At 41.3% G+C, this 26779-nt stretch overlaps 1 protein-coding gene across 3 annotated transcripts in view; it reads left to right on the forward strand.

Annotated features, from left to right (window-relative positions):
• The window catches only part of TMEM164 (transmembrane protein 164), a 153167-nt gene that overhangs the window by 83457 nt on the left and 42931 nt on the right, over positions 1–26779 (forward strand). For 2 of the 3 annotated variants that reach the window (XM_065901146.1, XM_065901144.1), the window contains one exon: positions 10031–10097. The exons of the other annotated variant lie outside the window; for it this stretch is intronic. In XM_065901146.1, the coding sequence (XP_065757218.1) occupies positions 10038–10097 (60 nt within the window). In that variant the 5' untranslated portion in view covers positions 10031–10037. The remainder of the gene's footprint in view (positions 1–10030; positions 10098–26779) is intronic. 3 annotated transcript variants of the gene reach the window in all.

The following is a 26779-nucleotide window of genomic DNA, read 5'->3' on the forward strand; positions in this document are numbered from 1 at the left end:
CGGGAGAGGCCACAACAGTGAGAGGCCCGTGTACCGCAAAGAAAAAAAAAAAAAACAACATAGGAAGGACTCCACCTCCTTCAGAATAAAGGCTCCATCTGGTTAGGGAGTCGAGGAGATGAATGGTATTCAGGAAGGTTACATGGAACTTCAACTAAATCAGTAAAGTTCAAATTTATTAAAGTGGGATGCTGGACGCAGAGGTTCCTTTTATATTATTTTTATACTTTTCTGTATGTTGGAAAATTTTAGTGTTAAAACTAGAGGGAAAAATCACTATTTAAAAGGCTTAGAATCTAGGATCACTTATTTTGTAGGTGTAAAAGCTGAGGCTGGGAGAGTTGAGTGTTTTGCTTCTCATATATTTTTGAATTTTATTTAATTATCATACAGTAGAGTTGACTTTTTGGCATACAGTTCTATGAGATCTTTTTTTATTATGATAAAATACACAACATAAAATGTAACATCTTAACCATTTTTAAAGTGTACGGGGTCAGTGGCATTAAGTACATTTATGTTGCTGTGCAACCATCACCACCATCCATCTCCAGAACTCTTTTCATTTTGCAAAAACGGAAACTCTGTATCCATTAAGCAATAAATCCCATTACCTCCTATCCCCAGTCCCTGGCAACCAGCATTTCTGTCTTTACGATTTTGACTACTCTAGATAGGTGCCTCATACAAGTGGAATCATACAGTATTTGTTCTTTTGTGACTGGCTTATTTCACTTAGCAAAATGTCCTCAAGGTTCATCCATGTTGTAGCATGTGTCACAATGTCTAAGGCAGAGTGACATTTCATTGTATGTATATAGCATATTTTGTTTATCCATTCACCTGTTGATGGACACTTGGGTTGCTTCCATGTTTTAGCTATTGTAAATAATGCTGCTATGAGCATCGGTGTACAAATATCCCATAGAAACCCTGCTTTCAATTCTTTTGGGTATATGCCCAGAATTGGAATTGCTGGATCATATAGTAATTCTATTTTTAATTTTTTGAAGAACTGCCATACTGTTTTACACAGCAGCTGTACCATTTTACATTCCCACCAACAGTGTATAAGAGTTCCAATTTGTCCATATCTTTGCCAACATTTGTTGTTTTCTGTTTTTGATAGTAGTCATTCTAATGGTGTGAGATAGTATCTTATTATGATTTTGATTTGCATTTTATTTTCTACTCTCCCTTGTGATTTCTTCTTTGATCCATTGATTGTTTAAGAATGTATTTAATTTTCACAAATTTGTGAATTTTCCCATTTTTCAGTTGACCCTTGAACAGCATGGGTTTGTACTGCATGGGTCCACTTATACACAGATTTTTTTTCAATAAATACTACAGTACTGTACAATCTGTGGTTGGTTAAATCTGTGAACATGGAACTTTGGATATGGAGGGCCAACTATAGAGTTATATGCAGATTTCTGCTGCTTGGGGTATTGGTGCTCCTAAACCACCCCCTGCCCGTGTTGTTCAAGGGTCAACTGTACTTCTGTTAATGATTTCTAACTTCATCCTGTTATGGTTAGAGAAGATACTTTGTGTAATATCTATCTTTTAACATCTGTTGAAGCTTAGTTTGCCACCTAACATATGGTCTATCTGGGAAATGTCCCAAATGCACTTGAGAGAATGTGAATTTTGTTGTTGTTGCATAAAGTGTTCTCTATATGTTTGTTAGATCTAGTTGGTTTCTTGTGCTGTTCAAGTCCTCTAATTTCTTGCTTTTCTTCTGTCTGACTGTTCTATCTGTTACTGAGAGTAGAGTATTGAAGTCTCCAACAATTATTGTAGAACTGTCTATTTCTACCATCAACTTGGTCATTTTTTCTTCAGATATTTTGATGGTCTGTTATCAGGTACCAACATGTTTATAATTGTCATATCTTCCTGCTGTATTGAACCTTTTACTAGTAAATAATTTTCTTGTCTTATAAACTCTTTTTATTTGGGCAGACATTTATTTATTTATTTATAAATTTTTATTTATTTTTTGGCTGTGTTGGGTCTTCGTTGCAGTACGCAGGCTTTCTCTAGTTGTGGCAAGTGGGGGCAACTCTCTGTTGTGGTGCGTGGGCTTCTCATTGCGGTGGCTTCTCTTGTTGCAGAGCATGGGCTCTAGGTGCGCGGGCTTCAATAGTTGCAGCACGCAGGCTCGGTAGTTGTGGTGTGCGGGCCCTAGAGCGTGCGGGCTTCAGTAGTTGTGGTGCGTGGGCTCTAGAGTGCAGGCTTAGTAGTTGTGGCGCACGGGCTTAGTTGCTCCGTGGCATGTGAGATCTTCCCAGACTAGAGATCAAACCTGTGTCCCTTGCACTGGCAGGTGGATTGTTAACCACTGCGCCACCAGGGAAGTCCTGTAAACTCTTTTGATTGATGGTTTATTTTGTCTGATATTAGTATAGCCACCTCTGCTCTCTTGGTTACCATTTGCATGGAATATCTTTTTCTATCCTTTCACTTTCAACCTACTTCTGTCTTTGGATCTAAAGTGCGTCTCTTGTAGACAGCATACAGTTGGATCATATTTTCTTTTTAATCCTTTCTGCCAATCTCTGTCTTTTGATTGGAGAGTTTAATCCATTTACATTTAAAGTTAGTACTAATAAGCAGGGGCTTCTGTCATTTTGCTATTTGTTTTCTATATGCTTTATAACTTTCTGTCACTCATTCCCTGCATTACTGTCCTCTTTTGTGTTTAGCTGATTTTTTTTGGTAGTGTAACAATTTAATACTCTAATCATTTCTTTTTGCATATGTTCTCCAACAGTTTTCTTGGTGGTTATCATGGGGATTACATTTAGCATCCTAAAGTTATAACATTTTATATTGAATTTATTAGCTTAATTTCAATAATATACAAAAACTCTGCTCCTTTACGGTTTCATGCCTACCCCTTTCAGTTAGTGATGTCACAAAATTATATCTTTATACATGTATGCCTCCAAACTTAATCTATTTAAATGCATTAGTCTCTTAAATTATGTAGAAAACAAAATGTGGAATTACAAACCAAAGTTACAGTAACACTAACTTTTAGACTAATAATTGTTTTTAAAAATGTATAAATCTCTTAAATCATGTAGACAAAATTAGAGTTACAAACTGCTGTTACACTAGTACTAGCTTTTATAATTGCCCATGTATTTTCCTTTACTGAGATCTTTATTTCTTCATACAGCTTTGGGTTACTGTCTGGTGTTCTTTCATTTCAACCTGCAGGACTTCCTTTAGCATTTCTTGCGGGGCAGGTCAAGTCATAACAAACTCCCTCAGTTTTTGCTTTTCTGGAAATGTCTTAATTTCTCTCTCAATTTTGAAGGATAGCTTTGTTGGATATAGGATTCTTGGTTGACAGGCACCCCCCTCCAACACACACCTGTTTAGCACTTTGTTTGTTTGTTTGTTTTTTCGGTACGTGGGCCTCACTGTTGTGGCCTCTCCCGCTGCGGAGCACAGGCTCCAGACGCGCAGGCTCAGCGGCCATGGCTCTGCGGCATGTGGGATCTTCCCAGACCGGGGCACGAACCCGTGTCCCCTGCATCGGCAGGCAGACTCCCAACCACTGTGCCACCCGGGAAGCCCCTGTTTAGCACTTTGAATATACATCTGCCCATTGCCCCACTGCCTTCTGGCCTCCAAATCTGATGAAAAATCAAATCAAATCAAAATCTATCAGTGTGGGTCTATTTCTGGGCTATTCTGTTTTGTCGTTTGATGTGTCTTTTCTTGGCCAGATTGCATTGTTTTGATTGCTATAATTTTATATAATAAGGCTTACAGTCAGGTAGTGTGATTCTTTCATCTACCTTCTACGTTTTCAAAATTATTTTAGCTATTCTTTCTTTGCCCTTTCATATACATTGTAGAGTCAGTTTGCCTGTATCTACAAAATATCCTGCTGAGATTTTGATCAGAATTGCATTGAATCTATAGATAATTTTGGCGAGAATTGACATCTTTCTTATGATGGGCCCTTTAATCCTTGAACATGGTATGTCTTTTTGTTAGATCTCTGATTTCTTTAATCAGCATTTTGCAGTTCTCAGTGTACAGATTCTGTACATATATTGTTAGATTTATACCTAAGTATTACAGTTTTGGGGAAGATAATGTAAATAGTATATATTTTAAAAAATTTGGTTTCCAGTTTTACACCACTGTTGTGTAGAAATGTTATTGATGTTTGTGTGTTGACCTTGCAATCCTTCAGCCTTGCTAAAATCATATATTAGTTTCAGGAACTTTCCTGTTGATTCCTTGGGATTTTCTGCAAATATAATAATTCTTTGCAAACAGAGATAGTATTATTTCTTCCTTTCCAATCTCTATTATTTTTGTTACCTTATTTCACTGGCTAAGACTACTGGCATGGTGTTGAATTGGAGTGCTGAGGATCAGGATCTCATCTTGATCCTGATGTTAATGGGGAGAGCATTCGGTATCATTAAGTATGGTTTTGGGCATAGTAATTTTTAGATGTCCTTTATCAGGTTGAGGAAGTTCCCTCCTATTGCTAGTTTGTTGGTATTTTTGTTATCATAAATAGATGTTGAATTTTGACAAATGCCTTTTCTGTATCAGTTGATATGATCATATACTTTTTTATTCTTTACACAGTTAATTTGGTAGAATTCATTAATTGAATTTCAGATACTGAGTCAACCTTTCATTACCAGGACAAACCCCACTTAGTCGTAGAGTAGTGTTCTTTTTATACTGCTGCATTAGATTTGCTAACATTTTATTGAGGATTTTATTTGCTAATTTGCTAACATTATTGAGGGTCTGTGTTCATGAGGGATATTAGTTTAGTTTTAGTTTTCCACCTCCTCCTCTTCTTCCTCCTCCTCCCACTTCCCCTCCCCCTGCCCCCCAGGTTTTGTATCGGGTAATAATAGCCTCATAAAATGAGTTGAGAAATGCTTGCTTCTGTTGTATTTTCCGGACCAGGTTGTATAAATACTTGGTAGAATTGATCACTGGAGCCATCTGAGTCTTATTCAGAAGATTTTTGACTACAGATTCTTTTTTCTTGAGATATACTTGACATATAACATTATATTACTTTCAGGTATATAACATAATGATTTCATATTTGTATATATTGTGAAATGATCACCACAATAAGTCTGGTTAATATCCATCACCACAGATAGTTGCATATTTTTTCCTTATGATGATAATTTTTAAGATATGCCCTCTTAGCAACTTTCAAATAATACAGTACAATACCTATCATCACCACGCTGTACATTACATCCCCATGACTTATTTCTTTTATAACTGGAAGTTTGTACCTTTTGACCACCTTCACTCATTTCACCCACCCCCAACCCCCTGCCCTCTGGCAACCACCAGTCTGTTCTTCGAATCTATGAGTTTGTTATTTTGTTTATTTGTTTGTTTTAGATTCTACATATAATTGAGATCATGCAGTAATTTGTCTTTCTCTTTCTGACTTACCTCACTCAGCATGATCCCCTCAAGGTCCATCCATGTTGTCACAAATGGCAAGGTTTGGACTGTGCAGGTTATCTATTTCATCTTTGGTGAGTTTTAGTGGTTTGCTGTTTTAGAGGAAATTCTCCATTTTGTTCTAAGTTCTTGAATTATGTGCATAGAAATATTCATAGTATATCCTTATTATCCTTTTAATTCCTGAGGGACTGTAGTGATATCCCTTCTTTCCTTCCTGATATTGATAACTTTTGCATTCTCTCTTTTTATCCATGTCATTCTGCCTAGTGGTTTCTCAATTATATTGCCTTTTTCAAAGGCAAGCTTTTGGTTTCATTGATTTTTCTCTATTGTTTTTGTTTTTACTTTCATTGATTTCTGCTCTTTATTATTTCATTCTTTCTGCTTGCTTTGGGTTTATTTTGCTCTTCTTGTTTTTGGATTCTTAAGGTGGAATCTTGGGTTACTGCTTTGAGACCATACTTTTTTCCTAATATAAGAATTTCATGTTATAAGCATCTCACCCATTTGGGCATATCGTATTTTAATTTTTGTCCAGTTCAAAATATTTTATAACTTCCTTTGAGAATTTCGTTCTATGAATTTTCCTTTCCAGGCACTCAGAGAACTTTATCTGTTCCATGTCTTTTGATTCTTGGTTATAATCAAGTGCTAAATTCAAATATGTCATTTGATGAGGGTTTTTTAATAACTTCATTTATCATTGTGAATAATAATGTGATATTCATTTACCTTGCTTTATTAAGGATTGTAATAGTGATCATGTATTGAGTGTTTACTATGTCCTAGGCACTATGTTGATCACTTTACATGGTCTTACCTCATTAAATTCTCTCAACAACTCTTTTAGTTGATACTGTTATTAGCCCCATTTTATTACTGAGGAGACAGAATCACATATTTTTTTCTTTATTTTTGAAAATTTTATTATTTATTTATTTGGCCATGCCGTGGGGCATGCAGGATCTTAGTTCCCTGACCAGGGATCAAACCCATGCCCCCTGCAGTGGAAGCGCAGAGTCTTAACCACTGGACCACCAGGGAAGTTTCTGAATCACACATTTTAAGTGATTTGTCCAGAGTCAACTCAGCCAGTAAATGGTAGAGCTGGGATTTGAATGTAGGTTTAGTTCCAAACCAAGTTCTTAACCATTATAATACATTTCCTCTAGTTATTTTATTTCTTGGCTTCTCAATACGATTGTCAGCTTCTTGAAGGCAACTACTAGGTCTTAATTATATTGATCTCCTTTTCTCTATAGCACCAGGAGCGATATTAGACACACACTAAGGGACTAATATGTGTGGACTAAATTTAATGAAATGAACTGACCTGAAAGAGAATCAAACCCATAACACTTGCCATATTGCCCCAGGTTGTTACCAACTAAGGTAGCTTAGTACAGTATCCTACACAGAAACAGAAAAAGCTGACAGAATATTTGTGACAGTGGTAATGGCCAAGTGTTCTAGCCAGCAAGAAGAAGATTTATAAGTGTGACGAACTGACCTGGAGTCCATCTCCAAGCTCTACTCTTTGGTTCTGGCCTTCAGTCTGTCCTTTTGCTCTCTCCCGATCTCCTTCTCACACGTCGAATTTTTAAAACAGTTCGACTTTCCTCCATGGTTCATGATCCCTCTCGCCTTTTAATATGAGGCTTTTAGGTGAGCTCTTCACCATTTATTTAAGAAACATGTGTCTGAGTCTTACTGTATGCCATGTACTTTTTAAAGCACTTTATACATATCAACTCCTTATAATAATTCTGTGAGTTGGTACTGCTATTATTCCCGTTGTACAGATGAAGGAACTCTCACTGAATTTTCTAGTGGTTCATTTTCTATTTCCAATACCCAATAGAAATCTGAGTGGCAGGCTGGAGGTGGTATAAAGCAAAAGCAAAAGCCTTTGCCTCTGATGTGGTCAGTCATTTACCTGTTGGGCTGTGCCCTGGGTCTGTAGAGGCCAGTGAAGCTGTGTAATTGGGGCAGTTTTGCAACAGAACACACTAGGGGTTCCGTCGCTCTTAGGCATGACCTTCCCTGTCCCATGGGCATCCCAGAACCTTTTTTCCTACCTGGTCTGTTGTCTGACACACACACACACACACACACACGCACGCACGCACGCAACATGTGTAATGTTCATATCATGGATTTGAAGTGCAGGGTACAGCAGCAAAAACACGGTCTTGAAACTTGGTGAGTGTGACTTCTCCCTCTGCCACTTATTTATTATCTGTTTGATCTTGGGCAAGTCACTTAATCACTTAGTGCTTTGGTTTTCTTAGCTGTGAAATTGAAAATGATGCTGATTATCATAAAAACTGTGAGGATTAAATGAGATGATGCATTTGAATACTTAGTCCAGTGATTGGCACATGAAAGTGCTCAATATATGTTAGATATGTTTTATAATTAGTGATATGCAAGACCCTTTTACATATTAAGTGTAATTCACCCTTTGGTCTGTATGTAGCTTGTGGAACTGAATTTTGAGGACCCAGAACAAGGCTTATCTTTATCTAGGAATTTATTGGTTATTTTGAATCTTGATGTTGGCTTTTATCTTCTTTATCTCTGGCCTTCCGTGGGCCTTTGGGATCAGTTCCATTATCCTCAAGATTTAACTTTTGTTGCCCAAATAGCTACTCGGCCTTGTGTAAATGCCAGCATTCTTTTAAGGTCAGTGGCAAAGCCTGGCACTAGAGTTCAGCTTTACCTCGACTATCAGTGAGATGTTTCCTCTCCCAGGGCGAGTGTTTCTGCTGTGGCTGTCACTTAGGAGGGTCCAGGGGGCAGAGTTAGGCCAAATGTTACTTCACCCCAGCCCTGGAACGGCTGTTAATGAGCCCTGCTCCAGGCATTGAGGCTCGAGCCAGAGTTTTTAACAGTTTCTGAGAGCATGGGGTGCCCCCTAGAAGGATGCTGTTGTAAAAGCATGGTAGTCTGGCCAACCCAGGGAGGGACATTGCATTAGTGTGCCTCCAAGGAGGTGGTAAGAGAGACCCCTGTAACCAAAAGGAAAGAAAATGGAGCATCTGTGACTCTCTACCTGAGGTCATATTTGCAATGGAGGAAGGGAGTCAGGCTCTGATACAAGACAGTGAGAGGGGTCTGGAGTCAGACAAACCTGGGTTTGCATTGTGGCTCTACTGTCCTCTGTGTGACGCTGACAAAGTCACTTCACTTTTCTGAGCCTGGTTTCCTCATCCACAAAATGCAAACACTAATTGTACCCATCTCGTAAGATTGCTGTAAAAATTCGGCGAGAGAATTTACTTAAAGCAGTTAATTTGATACTTGCCTGGAATATGTTAAGTGCATGCCATCACCATCATCGCGGCATTGTTAACAACAAGCAGCAGAAAGAAACAAACAGCAGCCTTGGGGCTTGTGTGCTGTTCCCTTGGGGCTCCTTATAACATTTCTGTTAGTCTTAGGCACCCGTCTGTGAGCGCCAAGAGAAGAGCTTAAGTTCTTCTAGGTCCCAGTCAGGGCATAACAGAGATCATGGTATCATGAGGCTGCTGTGAGTGTGGGTGTGAGAGAGCGTGAGAGTGAGCTTGAGGTCCAGAAGCCACGTTGACTCAGCGATGGTTGTACATGACCCGTCAAATTAGCTTTTCTCCAGGAGGAACAGACTGTCATTCTTTGCTTCTCCCTCAGTAGTAAAGGACCACTTGCCCGGATGAAGGAAGCTGCTTAAATCCATCCCCACAGCTCACACAAGCAGAATTTGTTCCTGACTTGCTTGTTCTTAAGCCAATCAGGAACCCCCTTACAAAGGGTTCCTAGTGTGGGTTTTAACAAGTCTGGACTTGGGAAACGGTATCCCTACCCGATGCTGGAGACCCGTGGTTTTCTTGTCTCTGTCTCTTTTTTCTTTTGTGTTTTGCTTTTAAATCACAGAACCCAGGATGTAAAATAGATGAAAGAAGGTTTGGAAGGCTGCCACTTCTGCCCTCCCCACCTCCTGCAGCAGCCCCTGAAGGTGTTTCTAAGAAGGTGGGAGAGCGCATTTGCAAACGCAGTTGGCTCCCTGGGTTGTATTAGCTAGCCTTTTTATGCCCAGGTCTCTGTCTCGGGAGAAGCCATGGGCATGGCTGTGGAAATAAGCAGCCTTGCTCTAAGAAACAGGTCTCTACTGTAATAACACACTAGTGTAATAACACCTGGCTCCCGCAGTTCCCCTTCGTAATGCTGCCTGAGCCGCAGCAGTTGGAGCTGAGATTGCGACTGACCGCATGTTCAGGGAGCCCAGAGCTCATTATGCAATGAAGTGTTGTAACCAAAGCGTGTTCACAAAGTGGTTGGGGGATTTTGAGGTGGCGGTGGTGCTCTTCAGAATATTTCAGTCAATGCAAAATATGCTGCTTTTCATTTATTTCTGCGCGTGTGCCAACTCCAGTGCCATTTTACACAGAGAGCCACTTGTTTACACGCTCTCCCATCTGCCATGGCATAACCTGACACAGTTTTGTCTGCCTCTGCATCAGAGTCAGGGTGTGACCTGCACTTTGTCTCTTTTCCTCTCCAGGCTACAGATGCACATGTTAAATGGAGCTCTTCTTGCCCTGCTGTTTCCTGTGGTAAATACGCGGCTGGTAAGTAACCTCTTCTAGGAACATACCAGCGACGTACAAAACGGTATTTGCTTACTCGTCCTTAGCTCATGTGCCCGTGTGAGTTTTAATTTTTTTAATTATTTTTTATTAAAGTGTAGTTGATTTACGATATTATATCAGGTTCAGGTGTACAACATAGTGATTCAATATTCTTATAGATTAATCTCCATTTAAGGTTATTATGAAATATTGGCTATATTCTCTGTGCTGTGCAGTGTATCCTTATAGCTTATTTATTTTACACATAGTCGTTTCTACCCCTTACCCCTCCATGTAAGTTTTTAAATATCTACACATTCAATGTTGAGGTTTGATGCAGCCCTGTTTGGATACAGTGGAGCTTGATGGGGCCGAGAGTATTGTGTGGAACTCTAGGGCTTTAATAAGGGTTTAGGCCAGAACCAAAACGGACCAGAAAAGCCTACAGAGGCTCTTGGAAGGGTTTGGTGAAGAGAAAGGGGGCCCCACCCATTCGACAGAGGCTTCTAGGTGTTCTAAGGGCCTCTAGTGTGGACTCAGCCACATTGGTCCAGAATAATCTGCTGGGGAGCCTCAAAGCCAGTCTGCTTTGCCAAAGGCCCCTTTGGGCAAGAACCGGATTTCTTCCCTGTTCCTCCAAACCCACAGGGCAGTCTGGCCCACACATTCCCCCAGTGGCTAGCAGGTAGAATCCCCCTGTGGCAGGTGGCTGGGTGATGAACCAGTGCAGAGGGAAGCAGAAGCTACAGGAGTGGCTGGGCCCTGTCCTCAGACTCCCATATGTGGGACTGCAGAGGGATTAGCAGGCTGGGTTAGAAAGCTCAGGGAAAGAAATCACCTGTGAAATCCTTCCTACTGCTTTCTGTTTTCATGACTTAAATTTGCCTCGTGCGTTAAGATCATAGTTTAAATCTCATAACGATAACCCTTCCTCTTTGGATAGCATTTCATAGTTTACAAGGTCTTTTCCAATAACAATTGTGTAACGTAGATATTAAGCTGGGTGAGGGCAAGTATTATGGCCTCTTGTTATAGAAGAAACTGACATTCAGGGAGACACACAAATTCTAAGTGGCAGAGTTGGGAGTGGAGACTAAGCCTCAGATCCTACAACCACAGCTACACTTCACTCTCTCTGAGGATTTAGTCACTCCCTCTCCACAAATACTCATGTATACCCTTATGATGGTTATACTTTTCTAGGTGCCTATTATATATACATCAGTAGAAATTCCTCCCTCCCTTCCTCCCTCTCCCTCCCTCCCTCCCTCCCTCCCTCCCTCCCTTCCTTCCTTCCTTCCTTCCTTCCCTCCCTTTCCCTCTCTGCCCTTCTTCCCCTCTCTAATGGCAGATTTTCTATTATATTTGTTATGATACCTAATACTTTTCAAATAAATGTCAAGCTATAGCCAGCCAGCTTATCAAGAATGTCCAAGTAACTTTCCTTAACATTGAAATTTCTTTGATGAGCTCTCTCTTAACTAGCGATTGCAATCACTCTGGTAAATAATGAAGCCGATAAAAGCTCACAATGGTGGCTCCATTTGCATATGTCTTGACAATTGGCTTTGGTCTTGGTCTGGTTATTTTAAGTGGTTGGGACCACTCCTGGGTTACCCTGGCTTTCCAGACTTTTTGCTTTGCAACCCCTTATTTGAACTCAGACCTCTTATTTGACTTAAAATAAGACACAGGAAGGTAGGCAACTCTTTAAGCCTGATGATCCAGTTAGGCAGGAAGTCAGCTTTTGACTTCTCTTTTGCCCTTCCTTCCTTCTTGGCCCTTCATCTTTTTAATCCTTTTTTTCCTAATTAGCTATAATGAGGAAACAAGGAAAGTAGGATGAACTACTTGGTGTGTATTCCAGTAACACAGACATACATACACTCACATATATAAAGACAGAGAGTGAGGGAGTTGGAGGAAGTTGCCAGAGTCAGCTAAAGGATTTGGGTCATCAGTGAATTTCCATGTGCTGTAGTACTCTGTCCTGTGCCTCATTGGCACTGGGGTTTGCAGACCAGCTAGAGAATACCCAGATCCAACTTCCTCCTGGTTCTTCATCTTAGAAGCTGACACCTTAGAAGAAGGAACGTGTATTCCAATGGCCCATATTACGAGTAAGTGCTCTTTGCCTCCAGGATTTCAGAGTAGGTCTCTTTCTGGCTTCAGATGAAGTGTCTCAAGGGCGATTTCCCTTTTGTTTCTTGGAGGGAAGGAGGGGAAATGCATCATGGAACTATTATTAGATCAGCAGAGAGCTGAAAGCTTGTCTGGTCTAATCTTCTAGAGGGGGAACTCAGATGGATAAATGACTTGCCTAAAAAGCCAAGGTGGGTGCGCCTCGAACCCAGGTCTCCTGACTCAGACTTCAGAGCCCTTTTCCTATTGTCTGATTGAAATTCAGTGTGAGTTTGAATACTAGTGAGTCAAGATGCTGGAGATGCTGCCTAGCTTCTCTCCATCTAAAAGCGTTGGGTCATAGGCTTCTTTGATAAGTTGATGAGGACCATAGAGCCTCTTCCCAGATGCGCAGAGACAGGTTTGCATACAATTTCAGGGGGGACACAGACTGCCACCTCCTGCCCCTTTTGCCCATAAGCCCATCCATGGATCCCATGTTAAGATCCCTCCAGCCCAAGCTGTCAGTAGTCCATGGCTTGGAGAATAGATGAGCTACCTATTTTGTGAGCTCCTTGTTATAGCCAGTGACTTTTTGGTCTGATGGTGATGGGGTTCCTTATCTATGCCTGGGACTTTGCAAAGAATGTCATCCACGCCAGGCTAAACCACCTTCTGGAAAGTGCAAGCCAAGAGGCTGGGGGCGGGGTGGGTTAAGTAGGGTGCCTATGGAACTTGGCTGCATATTAGCTTTTGAGTTATAGCTCTTACCTTGCAAAGCTGGTGGTCTGGTCCTCAGAATGAGGCACTGGGCCCAAGCTGCATCCCCAGACCTGTGCCTTTTGCCCTGAAATGCCCATGACAGTTTCTTATAAATGCGATGTGTTCTGAGCAAGGGAGATTGGAAACAGAAAAGAAACTGTATCAGCCCCCTTCTCAGACCAGAGACTCTGGCCTGGCCAGTATTTATGTTTGCAGCCATCTGTCTTCTACTAGAATAATAAGGAGAAGAAGAATAATGATTCTTTTCATCGAGCTCCTTTCTTCTTCAAGGCTCAAAGCCTCAAGTATATTATTATTTCATTATCAAAATTGCCCATTATTGTGTATCCATGTTGATCTGTTACATTAGTTCCTTTTTTCCTCCTTTACCACCCCTCCCCTTTTACCCAGTTCTTTTGCTCTGTTAGATGGTTCTCCTGAATGTTCCTAACTCGCAGACTGAGTGGAAGAGGTTAGTAATGATTTTTTCATTACTGGGGTGACTACTCCCCATCCACAATCATTATTTCAATGTTCTTGGGATGTAACTGCTGCCGGCACACCTTGTACCCATGTGGGCTTCTGGGAAAACTTTGCTGTCACCAATGCAGATCGGCTCTCACTCTGCTGATTGGCATATTGAAACATGCTAATTGACCTAGAAAAGTTATTTCTGTGAGTGGGAAATTGAGCTATTTTAAAAAGTTAGAGTTTGGGGCTTTGGACCTGAACTACGGACAGAACGTCCCTTTGCTTTTTTTTTTTTTTTGCATTTTTGAAACAGAAAAATTGTACATTACAAATACAAGACATTTTAGGATAATTTTGAGGGGTTTTTTTTAAAGTAATGTGACCGATAAGTTAATGTAATTTTTAGCTATCTGAATTCTTTTTCTTATTTAAGCTCAAAGAAGTAAAACTATAATTCCCTTTGCTTTCTTAATAGTACTTAAAATAGAAAAAGCTTGTTTTCAGAAGAGGCCTTAGCTTTCTGAAGAATTGATTTGGGCAAAATTGCGCCTCAACCTTCTACAAACACCAGCGTGTTTCTGATCAGATGAGTGCCAAGTGTGCAGGGATGCGGAAGGTGGTGAGAAGGCCTGGGCTTCCGCCAAATTCTAGGGCCTGCCCTAGAATATGTCTAATTGCTGCCTGTACTTCAAGATTAACCTCTGAGGGTCTTACATCCTCCATGAATACAGCCCAGCCATACCAGTCAGTCCAGATTTTTATTGAGCACTTAACACAGAAAAGTTAAGTGCTTTTGTGCCGTATGCTGCAGGAGATGTGCCGTATGCTGCAGGAGATGCAAAAGCAACCAGAATACATTCCTGGCCTTCAAGGAACTTGCAGTTTAGTTAGAAAGATGAGGCATAAGTGCCTGAGAGGTGATGGCAATGTTAGAGTCAAAATGGTGAAAAAGGAAAATTGCAAAAGGCAATTCAGGCTCAATCGCTAAATTGCAGTTGTTCTGACCTCTAAAAAACGGGAAAAGGATTAATATTAGCAGCATTTTTTGAGCACCTACCATGTGCCAGGCGATTTATGGATGTTCTTATTTAATTCTCACAAGAACCCGATTTTCCCTATGAGGAAACTGAAGTTCAAAGAAGCTAAATGACTTGCTCAGGGTTACGTGGTTTGTAGGTACTAAAGGTAAACCCGAGGACTTTGCACTCTAATGCATTGTCTCCTGGAGAGGTCGTTGGATGCAGTGGTCCAGAAAGGCTTCATGGAGAAGTAAAGCCTGAACCAAACCTTGAAATGCTATTAGAATGTGCATGCAAATTGCAGAGGAAGGAGGTAGTTCAACCAAAGGAATGCCGGGGCCAGCGGCGTGGAGGTAGGAGCCAGTAAACTCCTCATCGAGAGTCTGAAGAGCAGAGTGGAGAGTCATGAACTCCAGTTCGTATATATAGACTTTGCCCCTTATTTGCCAATCACCAGAAGACATCCCGTGACACCGCTTCTGTCACATCTTCTAGCCCTTGTAGTGTTTAGATTTTATGGGTATTTCTTAGCTTTTCCACCACTACTAAGAATTCCTTGCAAGTAGATGGGACTTTGCAACCACAAAAGCAAGCCAAATGCTGAGATGCTGAGGTTTGCCACAGAGAAAAATTTATTCACAAGGCAGCCAAGCAAGGAGAGCAAATCTCAAATCCACCTCCCGCAAGGCGAGGGGCTCAGGATATTTATGGGACAAGGAAGGAGGGTGGTCTGAGGCCTGGGGTAAAATGATTGGTGGCAAGAAGGTGAAGTAATCTGTGTTCTGTGCAAGTGTATCTGAGTTACATGCTTCTTCATGGACTGCATGTTCAGAAAAATGGTGACCTTAGCACGATCTGAGGGTGGAGTTTTTGGCGCTCTGATATCAAAAGGTTATGCACCAGGCACTCTCAGGCCCAGTTGAATGGTTGGCGGTCTCGACCAGTTTCAACTGGGCAAGACTAGTTCCACGTTCCTGAAAAACAACTTAACACCTCTGTCGGGGGTGGTTAAAGGAGTCTTGTGATATAATCTTTAAGCAGCTTGGAGGGTATACAGTTTGTAAGAATAGTTAAGGCGAGCTTGGTCGGTGAAGGCAGGTTACAGAATATTATTTATTAAGCGAGTTATGGTTTAAGGAATCTAGCTGATGACTGCGCTTGGTTTCATTAGTGTCTCCATTTTACAGGTAGGCCTTAGAAAGTTTAACTAACTTGCCCAGGGACACACAGGAATTGACAGAACTGGCCTGAGAACTTCTGTCTTTCTGATACCAAACCTCATGGGCTTCCTTCCTCCTCTTTCCTAATTGATAAGATTGATTTTCAAGTATTAAGCCAAGTCAAGTCTTTGCAGAAATTTTATACAATATCCATTAGAGATTTGGAGGATTGATTATACTTTCAAGAATTTTTTTTTTTTGCAAAAATAATACACGCTCCTTGAAAAACCATTTAAACAGATGAGTATAAAGAGAAAGCCAATCTTTTAACCCCATCAACTTTCAATCCTGTCCCCCCATGGGTAAGTTGTATTAAGGGTTCGTATATGTTGCCACATTTTTCTTTTGCTCGTAAATGCAGATAAAGATGTTCACATTTCTAGGGTTGTTGGTTTGTTTGGGTCTAGGTTTCTTGCACTACTGGCATTGCACTATAAACATCCCTCCAGAGTATTTTCCTTTAACCTAACAGTAGAATCTGTAATCTCTTCAGGTATGGATGTTGTAGCTCATTCTTTTCCAATAGCTGCTCAGCATTCCATAGTTTCGTTGGACTGTATATTCAGCCTGTTGCCAGGCTCTCAGCACTGCATCGTAACTAGTGTCTTCAGGCAAGGATGGGGTCTTTTGTGGTATCTGTCCCCTGCAGGGCACCCAGCACATCGTAGGTATCCACAGAGAGTGTAAGTGAATTAGTCAGTCAACTCGAACCTCTGTCTTGCTCAGAGGAATTCCAGGGATCTTTCATACACATGTCCAGGATAAAATCTTAGGTATGAAGACAGAGGGACGATAGATGATATTTTTCCCAGGTGAATTATTTCTTAAACCACTTAAAATAATGATATTTTTAAAAAATTAATAAAATAATGACGTTTTCCTGATTACAGCTGAAGACATATTTACTGAAGAAAATTTGTGAAATACGGAAAAGTAGAAATAGAAAAATAATCACTACCAATGCAAAAGTGGTTGTTTTTCAACGTTTTAACAAGAAAAAAAAAACACTACAAAGCATGAGGCTTTTGTGCCTCTGCCGTTACAATTATATAAACGTTTTCTTTACAGAAGTAATATATTCATAATGGAAAAAAAAGAAAATACAGGAAAACACCAAAATAGAACAGAAAACATTGAGCAGTGACAACTGTTCACATTGTTTGCAGCGTATTCTCAAGGTCTTCTTGTCTCTGCCTGGTTGTTAAGAGTTAGCATAATGTAGTGGTCAAGTTGCTGGCCCTGGAGCCAGCCTGTCCTTGCTTTTGTGGCTGGCTCCTCTGCCTTTATTCATGTGACCTTGGGTAAGTTACAAACTTCTGTGACCTCATTTTCTTAAGCTTTTAAGTTTTTTTTTTTTAACATCTTCATTGGAGTATAGTTGCTTTACGATGGTGTGTTAGTTTCTGCTTTATAACAAAGTGAATCAGTTATACATACACATATGTCCCCATATCTCTTCCCTCTTGCGTCTCCCTCCTTCCCACCCTCCCTATCCCACCCCTCTAGCTGCTCACAAAGCACCGAGCTGATCTCCCTGTGCTTTGCGGCTGCTTCCCACTAGCTATCTATTTTACGTTTAGTAGTGTATATATGTCCATGCCTCTCTCTCACCCTGTCACAGCTTACCCTTCCCCCTCCCCATATCCTCAAGTCCATTCTCTAGTAGGTCTGTGTCTTTATTCCTGTCTTACCCCTAGGTTCTTCATGACATTTTTTTTCTTAGATTCCATATATATCATTTTCTTATCTGTAGATTGGTGCTCAGATGAATTGAGATATGTGGGGTAAGCACTTAGCCCAGTGTCCGGCACATAGTAAGTGTTTAGTAAGTATCAGATGCTGTCGTTGTTACTACTATTCCTAACATTATCTTAGAAATCGAGGCGTATTCCTATTGGCATGTGCTATTTGATGTTAGCTTTCAGGGCCTTGGCCCCAGCTTCCTGCTTGGGTGATGGTGAAGTGAAGTGGGCTTTGTTTCAGAATTAGCCTTGCCGAGTGAGATTAAAATTCCCTGGCAGGATTTCTTTTCCACATGGACTAATGGCACCTTTGGTGTTTTTTTTTTTTTGCATTTGTTTCCCAGACAGCCTGTTTGATTAGGGAACTGGCCAGCTCCCTCTCCTCCCTCATGACAGGTGAATTAGGCCCACACCTGGTGCTTCTTCCCATTTGAATGAAACATCGAGACCTTTGGGTTTGTCAGTGACGCCCAAGCCCCCCAACCCATAGGGAAGGTGGCAGCCGTGAATGAGAATGGCAGGCAGTAGCCTCTGCCTCCAGAGCTTAATAGTTCTTTGCCTTGGTTCTATTCCTAAAAAGCGATTAGAAGGCACAGCCTCTGGCTCGTCCAACCAACACTTCTCGCTCAACCTTGAGCGTGTCACACCCCCAAGCAGTGTTTCTTTATGCAGTAAAAGCCTTAGCTAGTGGGCGAGTTCACTCTCTCCAGTCTGTGGACAAGTGGTTCTCAACCGTGGTTGTACCGTAGAATCACCAGAGCTAATTCCAAGACCAGAGCCAATTTCAAGACGTAAAGCTTTCCAAAAAGCACCCCAGGCAATTCCAGTGTGCAGCTACTGCTGACTGGGATTTGGGACTCTGACCAAGTTCATTTCACCTCATCAAGCATCAGTTTCCCCATGTGTCAAATGGGCTTAGTGACATCTACCTCACAGATGTTATGGAAGAAAAGATAGCAGACAACAAAAGATAACGAAGAAGAGTTAGCAAAGAGCTTCGAACATTTAAAAGCACTCCACAAATGAATCCTTGCCTATTTCTTTCTCCCTTTAATCATTTTTTTGAGGGGAGTTTAATCGAGATATAGTTTACATAATACAAATTTATCCTTTTAAAGTGTACAATTCAATGTTTAATTTTAGTGTATTACAGAGTTGTCAACCATTGCCACTATTTAATTTTAGAATATTTTCATCATTCCCCAAAAAAGCATTAGTGACATCTCTGCTCTCCCCTCCCTAGACCCTGGCAACCACTAATCTCCTTTCTCTCTCTCAACCACTAATCTCCTGTTGTGGACATCTCATGTAAATGGAATCACATAATATGTAGCCTTTTCTGACTGACTTATTTCACTTAGCATAAAGTTTTCAAGTGCATCCAGGTTGTTGCATGTATCAGTACTTCGTTCCTTTTTATGGCTGAATAATATTCCTTTGTACAATATACCACATTTCTAGAAGATTGGAGTATAGATGATTTACAATGTTGTGCTAGCTTCAGTGCTTCAGTTTTTCAGATTCTTTTCCCTTATCGGTCATTACAAAATATCGAGTGTAGTTCCTTGTGCTATACTGTAGGTCCTGTTGGTTGTGTCACATTTTGTTTATCCATTCATCCACTGGTGGACATTTGGGTTGTTTCCACCTTTTGGCTATTGTGAATAGTGCTGCCGTCAATATTTCTGTAAATGTATCTGTTTGACTGCTTTGGGGTATATACCTAGAAGTGGAATTGCTGGGTCATACGGTAACTCCGCGTTTAACCTTTTGAGGAACTGCCAAACTATTTCCCAAAGCAGCTGTCCTCCCAGCCTCCCTTTATGTCCCACGCACCTAGGACCTTGAGTAAAGTGACTGGAGACTTGAAGACAAACTGAGGGTTTATAAGTCCAAGGGGAGGGTGGTCACTTCTGAGTCCCAGTACTGCACTGGTACCAGCTGAGGAAACTTTGATGGTAGGAGCAGGCCAGAGGAGCTGACCCAGCAAAGAAGTTTGGGGCAGGGGAAGTCTTAAGTCAGGAGGTTCTAAAATGCAGTGGATAGTATGTGTATAATTCTATAGATCTGTAATTTTATATTAAAGAAAATGGAGACATATGTAAAAGTAGAAAAAGAAAATTATCCGAGTGCATCCATTACCCAGTTTCAACAATTATCAACTCATAGCCAATGTTTTTTTAATCAATACGCCTTATTCTACCTCAAACTGCTTCCCCCACCCCCGTCCTCCCACCACTCACTCTTATACCTGGATGATTTTAAGGGAAATTTCATGTAATTTTAACTATAGATATTTCATTATACATCTTTAAAATATAAGGATATATATATATAACCACAATTCCATTATCATATCTATAATCATTATCAGTAATTCCTTAATATTATCAAATACCCAGTGAGCGGAGCACAGGTTTCTAAGCCAGCCAGCCAGAACACAGTTCCAGTCTTGCTTCCACAACATCAATAGCCCTTCTCTGAGCCTGTTTCATATTGTAAAATGAGGACTATCTTAATAATTCCTAAATCTTCAATAAGGTAATGCCTGATGCACAATAGTAAATGCTCAAAACTCACCAATCCAGAGCCATACCTGCACCATCTGGCCCTCACCCCCCTGGAAGCAATATTCCTCTGCCTTGGTCATCCCAGGACCAGGTACCAGGCAACCAGGGACCACTCCTATCGCTTAGAGCCTGCTGTAATTATTCAAACTAAGCAGTCCTAACTTGTTACCCTGCCCTGCCTTGCCTGACCTGCAGAAATGCAGAAACTAATGAAGGCCATGGCCTAGGCTCTCCCCTCGCTACTGTCCCTTTGCCTCCTGACCAACACTGGTGCTTCCCCGTGTGGCTCTGCACGGCGTGGGTGCCTCCTATTTCTGACCTATGAGTATGATGAACCTTGTTTTCCTGAAAAAAAAATAGTAAGTGCTCAATAAAGTTTAGCTAAAATTATTATTTATTAATAATGTAAAATATCTGAGTTGCTATTAAGGTACCTTTAAGAATGGTTTTGGCTTAGAATCAAGAAGCAGATTTGGGGCCTTGCCAACAAGGCAAGGGGGAAAAGAAAACCCAAACCAAAAGGTGGCTGAAAAAGCTACAGAACACTGGCATATATAGTTTATTCCCCCTGAGATTCCCGTTCATGGCGGTAGAAGCATGTGCATGTTAAAGAGAGAGGCGAGCGGGCTGGGACATAGGGTGCGGTGCCCGCTTTGGAACAGATTCCTTGCTCAAGAAATGAAGCCCCGAGTAACCTGGGCGGCTATGGGCTTAAAGCTCCACCTTGTGGGGAATGGTGCACGAGCTACCCTGCATCTGTGCCTGAGGTCTGGGAATGGAAGGCAGCCTCATCCTGCTGGGTTGCCCTTAGAATCATTCCCCTGCTTCTGGGGCGGGCTTGCTCTCTGCTGCCTGTTCCAGGCATCAGCTGACAGCTTTTTTAAATAAAAATGGAACCCAAAGGAGGGATGATAAGGTATCTGATTTTAACCCAAAGTGAGAGAACACCAGATGTTTCATTCTGTCTGAAGGTTCGAGGGAGGAAAAGCAATTAGCAGCTGCTACTGATTTAGCAACAGACACCTGCTAAATGAAAATCTGTAAAACCGGTCAGGCTTGGCACCAGAAGTGCATACGCTGCTTCTCAGGCATTTCTGGGAATTGTAAATTATGTTGGCCCAAAATAGGCGGGGGTAGGGAGATATAGAGGGGGGCTCTAAAGAAGCGGAACATGTCCATATAGACCAAGGAGTATGCTTTTTTTTTTAAGATGACAGCCACTTAGAAATGGCTATTTGGAGGGTGAATGGAGAGGAAGAGAAGACCATGAATCTTCCAGAAGCTGCCTGGTTCCTCCCTGCTTCTGGTCTGACTCACAGGCTGCCCTCTGTGGGGACCGTCCCATGGGAGCAGAGGTCCGGCTGACAGGAGGGTGGAGGGAATGCTGCTTCCCTCCCCCTGCTGATCCAGAGCCCACCCCTCTCCTCCTTCGAGGGCGGTGAGTCTCAAAGCAGGAGAAACCCACAACTCTCGGATTCACAGCAGCTCCCTGCCCTGTGACAGGTACAGACTGGTGGCTCCAGGAGCCACCAGGACATCTTTGGCCGGGAAAGGGGTTTATCCGTAACTTTCTGATTTCCAGGATTCGTTTCCAAGTAGCCATGAATACTGCTCTCCACTTCCATTTTCCCGAGGCACACTGAAACGCAACCAGTGGATACGGTAATTGATGAAGAGGGCTTTAGGGATGTGTGTGCGTGCGCATGTGTAGCCGATGACAAAGAGGGCTAATTTGTAGGTGATCTAGACTGTGTCAGAAGAATTGGGCCACTCCCATTTGGGTATGGAACCACATTCACTGTGTGTAGCTGCTGTTTTCCTGCTCTCCAAGCTAGGCCAGAAGCCAGCTGCAACTTGGGCCAAAGGGATGGGCCCTGTTCTGTTTCCAATCTTGAGCAAAGGGATGGCGACTTGCTCTGCGGAGCAGAGACCAGGGGGGTTGCTGTTGGCAGACGCAGGGCCAGAGCTGTCCATTGTAAAATACGGCCTGGAACTTTATCCTGGCAGGCTGCTTTCATGTGGTTAAAGACTAAACTCTTAGTTCCAAAGGTGGAACCAGGGAAGATTCTTTTTCCTTTAACTGAGTAGGCCCTTAGACAAGAAGAGTCGTTCCAGATGTGATTCAGTTTTACTTCGCCTGCCCTGCAATGCCAGTGCAGGAGGGAAGAAGGACCAGGGAGGCAAGGGTAGCGGGAGAGCTAGGATCCCCACTGTCCAGCCAGAACTGGGGGAGCACCCACCTCCTCTGGTCAGGGGCTAGACAGCCTTCCCATCAGTCAGCTCCCATACGTGGAATAACCACAGCACAAATACGTGTCCTGTGACAACAGGCTGACCTAGAGGGAGATGCAGGGACCCTGTCTATGATGGCATACACGAGATGCACTCATGGCTCTTATTGAAGCAGCCAGGGATTACTGGGCTACGTGTACAAGTCATCCAGCCATTACACTCTTTTAATAGTTCAAACTAGTTTGTGTGTCACAATTCAGATGACCTCTCAGCGCAGAATTACTTATTCTCCTTTAGAACCTAAGACCTATAAGGCCTCAACTCATTGGAGGAATAATTTTGATCCCTGGTGACCAAAGGAAGCTGTCTCATCCCGAGGTGGTATTTTCCTGGAGAAACAAACTCCTTATGGAAGGCCTGGACCCTCCACGTATGGGAGCTGACTGATGGGAAGGCAAGGGTAGCGGGAGAGCTAGGATCCCCACTGTCCAGCCAGAACTGGGTCCCTGGAGAAACAAACTCCTTATGGATGTCACTTGGTCTGCCACCATTTGATACAGGTTGTAAACTCCAGGTTGGAGCATTTTGTCTTTTTTTTTTCCCCTTCAGTCTAGCCTTTTGGGGGGATTTATTGGATATTTTCCCTTTACTAGTTTAGAAGTTATACACACTATTTCAGTTATTGTTTTTTTAATGTTTATCCTACCAATGTTAACATAAATACCCAGTTCTAGAGTCAGTCAGACTTTTTCTCTCAAATAATACAAGGATCTTATAACATTTTTTTGGGCATAGTTTTACTGAGTTTATTCACATAACATAAAATTCACTCATTTAAAGTGTAGGATGTAAAGTTTTTTAGTATATTCACAGAATCGTGCAACCATCACTACAATTAATTTTTAGAACATTTTTATCAACCCCAAAAGGAAAGTGTAACTGCTTACCTATCATCTCTCTGTCCCCTTACAGCGCTCCCCAACCCCTGCCCGCCCCCAGCCCTAAGTAACAACTGATCTAATATTCTATCTCTATAGATTGGCCTGTTCTGGACATTTCCTATTAATGGAATCATAAAATATTTGTCCTTCTGTGTCTGGCTTCTTTCACTTAGCATAATGTTTGAAAAATTTTTATCGGAGCATAGTTGATTTACAGTGTTGTGTTAGTTTCAGGTGTACAGCAAAGTGAATCACTTATACATATACATATATCCATTAGCATAATGTTTTGAAGATTCATCCATGTTGTAGCATCTATTAATATTCCACTTCTTTATACTGGCTAATAAATTTCAGTTGTATGGATATGCCATATTGTTTTTTATCCATTCACCTGTTGGTAGACATTTGGATTGTTTCCGCTTTATGGCTGTTGTGAATAATGCTGCTATGAACATTGATGTGTAACTTTCTGTGTAGACATGTTTTTGTTTTTGTTCTTTTTTACTCCTGGGTATATCCATAGGAGTGTATATGCTGAGAAATGGGGTTACAACCTGATTCTTTTGCATGTGGACCTTATAATATTTTAACTCTATTCATCACCCTCAACTTATATGCTTACGTTGTCATGTATTTTAATTCTGTATTATTTTAGCTTTTCTTTTAAAAATAATGCAAGACATTATTATTTTATGAAAAAAATGTTCATTTAGATTTACCTACGTAATTACCACTTTCTTTGCTCATTATTTTGTATTGTGTCTATTTGACATTAGTTTGCCTTTGCTGGAATTATATTCTTTAGAATTCCCTTTAGAGATGATCCACTGATGACAAACCCTCTTAGTTTTTCTTTGCCTAAAAATGTTTGTATTCCTTCTTCATTCTTGAAAGATATTTTCACTGGATATAGAATTCTTGGTTCATAATTATTTTTCTCCCAGCACGGTGAAGATGTAATTTTACTATATTCTGTCTTCCACTGTTGCCTTGAAAAGTCATTGGTCAGTCTTAACTTTCACTCCTTGGAAAGTAATCTCTTTCCTTTCTGATTGGTTTTAAGATCTTCTCTTTGTCTTTGGCGTTCTGCAGTTTTACTAGGGTTTGTTTCAATGTTTATTTGTTCTGGCTTATTCTGTTTGAGAGTCTGTGGGTACATGTCGTTCTTCAGGTTTCTGAACATTCTTAGCTATTATGCCTTCAGCTATTTTGTCTGTCTCCTCTTCTTCTTCTGGGACTATGTTTAGAGTTATGTTAGTTCATCTTACTCTGTCTTCCACATCTCTTAATCCTTTTTGTTCCTATCTTCCACTATGCCTTGTCTACTATGTTGCATTTTGGATAATTTCTTCAGCTCTATATTCCACTTATCTCTTTAGCTGTCTAATCAGTAACTAAACATATCAGTTAAAACTATCCATAGAGTTGTTAATTTCACTTATTTTTCCCTTTTCCAAACCTAAACATAGTCTATAACTATTCTGAGGTGCTTAAAGCTCTGTTTTTACTGGCTCTTGGCTTATTTACTTGTGTGTTTAGGTTGTGTTTTAAATATTACTGTCGTTATTGTTCTTTTATTGTACACTGCTTATTTTCTTTAAAATGTTATTTGTGGGAATTTTTTGAGTCCTGGATTTCTCTAGAGAGGATTTGTCTTTGTTCTTGCCAGGCACTTGAGGGCTACCAGTCTGGAATCATGCTAAATAAAACTCTCAGCCTAACATTTTTGGATTACCCAAGTAGTATAAATTTAGAGTGCAAACCCACACGAGGGCTGGCTTCTGGTTCCAGGATTTTAGTGGAGCTAACTAGTTTCTTCCCCTACTACCCCAACTCATCGTTAAGATTTGAGACTGGATTTTCCTTACCATTCTAGGGGTGGGGTAATTTGTATTTGCAGTATACCTTTACACTGAAGTGTGGCTTTTTCGGGTCATAGATCTCTTTAAGTACTAACTAGCTTTTGTTATTACCAGAAATGGAAGTCCGGGTCTTGTTTCCCAGCCCTCTTATGTCTGTGTCCTTCCTGTTGGGGGCAGTCAGGAGGATGTTCTAATTCTATTCACTGGTTTGGCCGTCTATCTGTTCTCAGTGCTCTCCTGAAATATCTCTATATAAGTTGATAAATACCTACTATATGTCTGTCTAGTATTGTACTAAGTTCTATGAGGTATCTGGTAGCTATTTAACCTGTCATGTAGCTAACAAAACACTAATATTAGAGGTCATGAGCCCTTGGGGCACTGATTTAAACCATCTTTTGATTTCTGAGCCCTTCTAAACCCTAGAAATCAGCATTTAGAGTGAGGTGGATGTAAGTGCATGAAGGCAGGGACCGTTTGTATCTTGTTCATAATAGTTGACACATAATAGGTGCTTAATATATATTTGTGGATTGATTGATTGATTGAATGAATGAATATGTTGGTGTCTGGGAGGTCATGGAGGTAGATTCCAGTGTTGATTAGTTCCCTCGGCAATATAGTTAGAAGATTCCAGGTCTGGGTTCACATAGTGGGTATGGAAGAGAGAGGATAATATTTCAGTAGCAGGGGATCAAACCATCATGGATTTGAGTCATTTGTAAATCAAGGGTTTCCTCTGTACTGTAAAGGGCCTCAGCACATATCAGGGTACTATAATGTAGGTCAGTGGGTAGGAACATGGACTCTGGAGTCAGATTGCCTGTCTTATATCCAGGCTCTGTAACTAACCTTGGGCCAGTTATTAATCTCTCTGTGTCTTAATTCCTTCGTGCAAAGAAAGGGGGTTATAGCATTTATCTTATAGAGTTGTTTTAAGTGTTAGTTAATACAGGTACTTAGGACAATGCCTAGCCGAGAAGTGCTATGTACGAGCAATTAGTAATGATTATTATTCTCTTTATTGTTGTTTTGAACGCTAGTCACATCATTATTCTTGTCAGTACATTTTCCTGGGAACTGCCTGTCATTTCTGTGAGAAAATATTCTAATCTCACACCTACCATTTAGACTTCTGGAGGCTGACCATCCTAGTAGGTCGAAAGGATTCTTTCGCTAAAAGTTAGTGACGAAAATAAAGATTCTGCACATTCTCTGTGTGTTGGATTAGCCAGGAGCTGCTGTGAGTCTTAAGTTTATCACCCTTCAGTGCTCGTAGAAAACCTGGGAGCAGGCTTGGAGACTGGGAAGGGATTGAGAATGGGAGAGTTAAACAGAAGAGAAGAAAAGAAGTAGAAAGAGAAGTGAGCAGAGTCTACTCATGTCAGGAGGTTGTCAAATACCATCTTTTGGCCTCTTCTCAAGGGTCATGCCTCAAGGGGTCATGTGACATTTGCCTCCCCTTGATTTAGGGATTCCTGAACCTGGCTCCAGCTTGTAGCTTGTAGCCTGGTGTTGGAGACAACAGGGTAGGGAGGCCTGCCTTACAAACGGCTGCCTGGCGCACTGGTTGCCTTCAAGCAAGGGCCCCCAAGGAGTAGAAGATTAACCAGACTCCATGGTTGGTTGGTTGAGGGAAGTGGGCTGTTTACTGAGTGCCCTTGAGCTGTCTTGACTGGGCTAAGAGCCAAATCTCAGATGTGTTTGTCCCTCCCTTTGCTCTAGTGCTAGTGTGGGGT

Source organism: Phocoena phocoena, chromosome X (assembly GCF_963924675.1).
Source record: "Phocoena phocoena chromosome X, mPhoPho1.1, whole genome shotgun sequence".
NCBI classification, from domain to species: Eukaryota; Metazoa; Chordata; class Mammalia; order Artiodactyla; family Phocoenidae; genus Phocoena; species Phocoena phocoena.